We start from the raw sequence: 1,355 nt of genomic DNA, 5'->3' as shown, positions 1-1,355 counted from the left end.
TTCCTCATCTGTGAATGAAGCAATTCATCATTCACAGGATCAAAATATATAGTATATGTGACAATGGTTTGTACATACGAGGTGTTTAGTAAATGCTACAGAAGTGTGGATTAAGCTCTATGTAATCAAAGATAATTTAACAGTATGGAAATTAATCAATAAAGCTAACTCCGTAAGATTATCTAGTGTGAATTAATTCTCAAATAATGACAAAAACAGTACCATAAAATGTTTGCTCAAATGGAGACTATTATCATCAGTCTCATGAAATTTTATATTTGAAATTATATTAATTGAGAAATCAACCTGGCATCTGGTGTCATTTGAAAATAGCAATCTCTCAATAATAGATGGAGCACAACTAATTAAATCTCTCCTTCTGCCTTCAGCCACGTATTCTGCCCCACAGACATGGACAGAGACAACCAGACGAGAGTTACAGAATTCCTTCTCCTGGGACTCTCTGGGAAGTCAGAGCAGGAAGACATTCTCTTTGGGCTGTTCTTGTGGATGTACGTGGTCACCATCATTGGGAACTTTCTCATCTTCTTGGCCGTCAGCTGTGACAGTGATCTCCACACGCCCATGTACTTCTTCTTGGCCAACCTCTCCTGCGTCGACACCTGCTTTTCATCGGTCACAATCCCCAAGATGCTGGTGAATCACATATTGGAGGACAAGTCTATCTCTTACATGGGATGTATGGCCCAGATATACTTCTTTATCACTTTCACTAACATGGATGGGTTTCTCCTGAGCGTGATGGCCTATGACCGTTACGTAGCCATCTGTTACCCACTGCACTACACCCTGATCATGAGGCCCAAACTCTGTGTCCTTCTGGTGGCCACGTCGTGGGGCATTACAAACCTGCATGCTCTCCTACACACTCTTCTCATGATCCAGCTCTCATTTTGTTCCAACAATGCTGTGCACCACTTCTTCTGCGACCCTTACCCTGTTCTAAAGCTGTCATGTTCTGATACCTTTATCAATGACCTGATGGTCTTCACTGTGGGGGGAGTGATATTTCTGACACCGTTTGTGTGTATCATTGCTTCCTATGCTCACATCTTCTCTAATGTACTGAAGCTGCCATCTGCCCGTGGGATAAGGAAAGCGCTGTCCACGTGTGGATCCCACCTCACTGTGGTCTCCTTGTTCTATGGGGCAATCCTGGGGGTCTATATGCGCCCTTCATCCTCCTACTCACTACAGGACACAGTGGCCACTGTCATCTTCACCGTGGTGACACCTTTAGTCAATCCCTTTATCTATAGCCTGAGGAATCGTGATATAAAAGCAGCCCTAAGGAAACTAATTCTCAGGGTCTAGAATTAAAACATGTGAGCTAG

The 1,355-nt window shown here is 43.4% G+C and overlaps 1 protein-coding gene across 1 annotated transcript; it reads left to right on the top strand.

Annotated features, from left to right (window-relative positions):
• Positions 1 to 411: 411 nt before the first annotated feature.
• Positions 412 to 1,335, top strand: LOC103584339 (olfactory receptor 1F1-like). The gene has a single exon (XM_008565388.1). The coding sequence runs from the start codon at positions 412 to 414 to the stop codon at positions 1,333 to 1,335; it is 924 nt and encodes a 307-aa protein (XP_008563610.1).
• The last annotated feature ends 20 nt before the right edge of the window (positions 1,336 to 1,355 follow it).

The sequence above is a fragment of the Galeopterus variegatus genome, unplaced genomic scaffold, assembly GCF_000696425.1.
Source record: "Galeopterus variegatus unplaced genomic scaffold, G_variegatus-3.0.2 Scaffold50637, whole genome shotgun sequence".
Classification (NCBI taxonomy): domain Eukaryota; kingdom Metazoa; phylum Chordata; class Mammalia; order Dermoptera; family Cynocephalidae; genus Galeopterus; species Galeopterus variegatus.
Note: the sequence above shows the minus strand (reverse complement) of the source record. Positions and strands in the feature narration are given on the sequence as shown.

Coding starts and splice junctions, on each gene's coding strand:
- LOC103584339 (XM_008565388.1), top strand. CDS start 412: ATGGACAGAGACAACCAGACGAGAGTTACAGAATTCCTTCTCCTGGGA.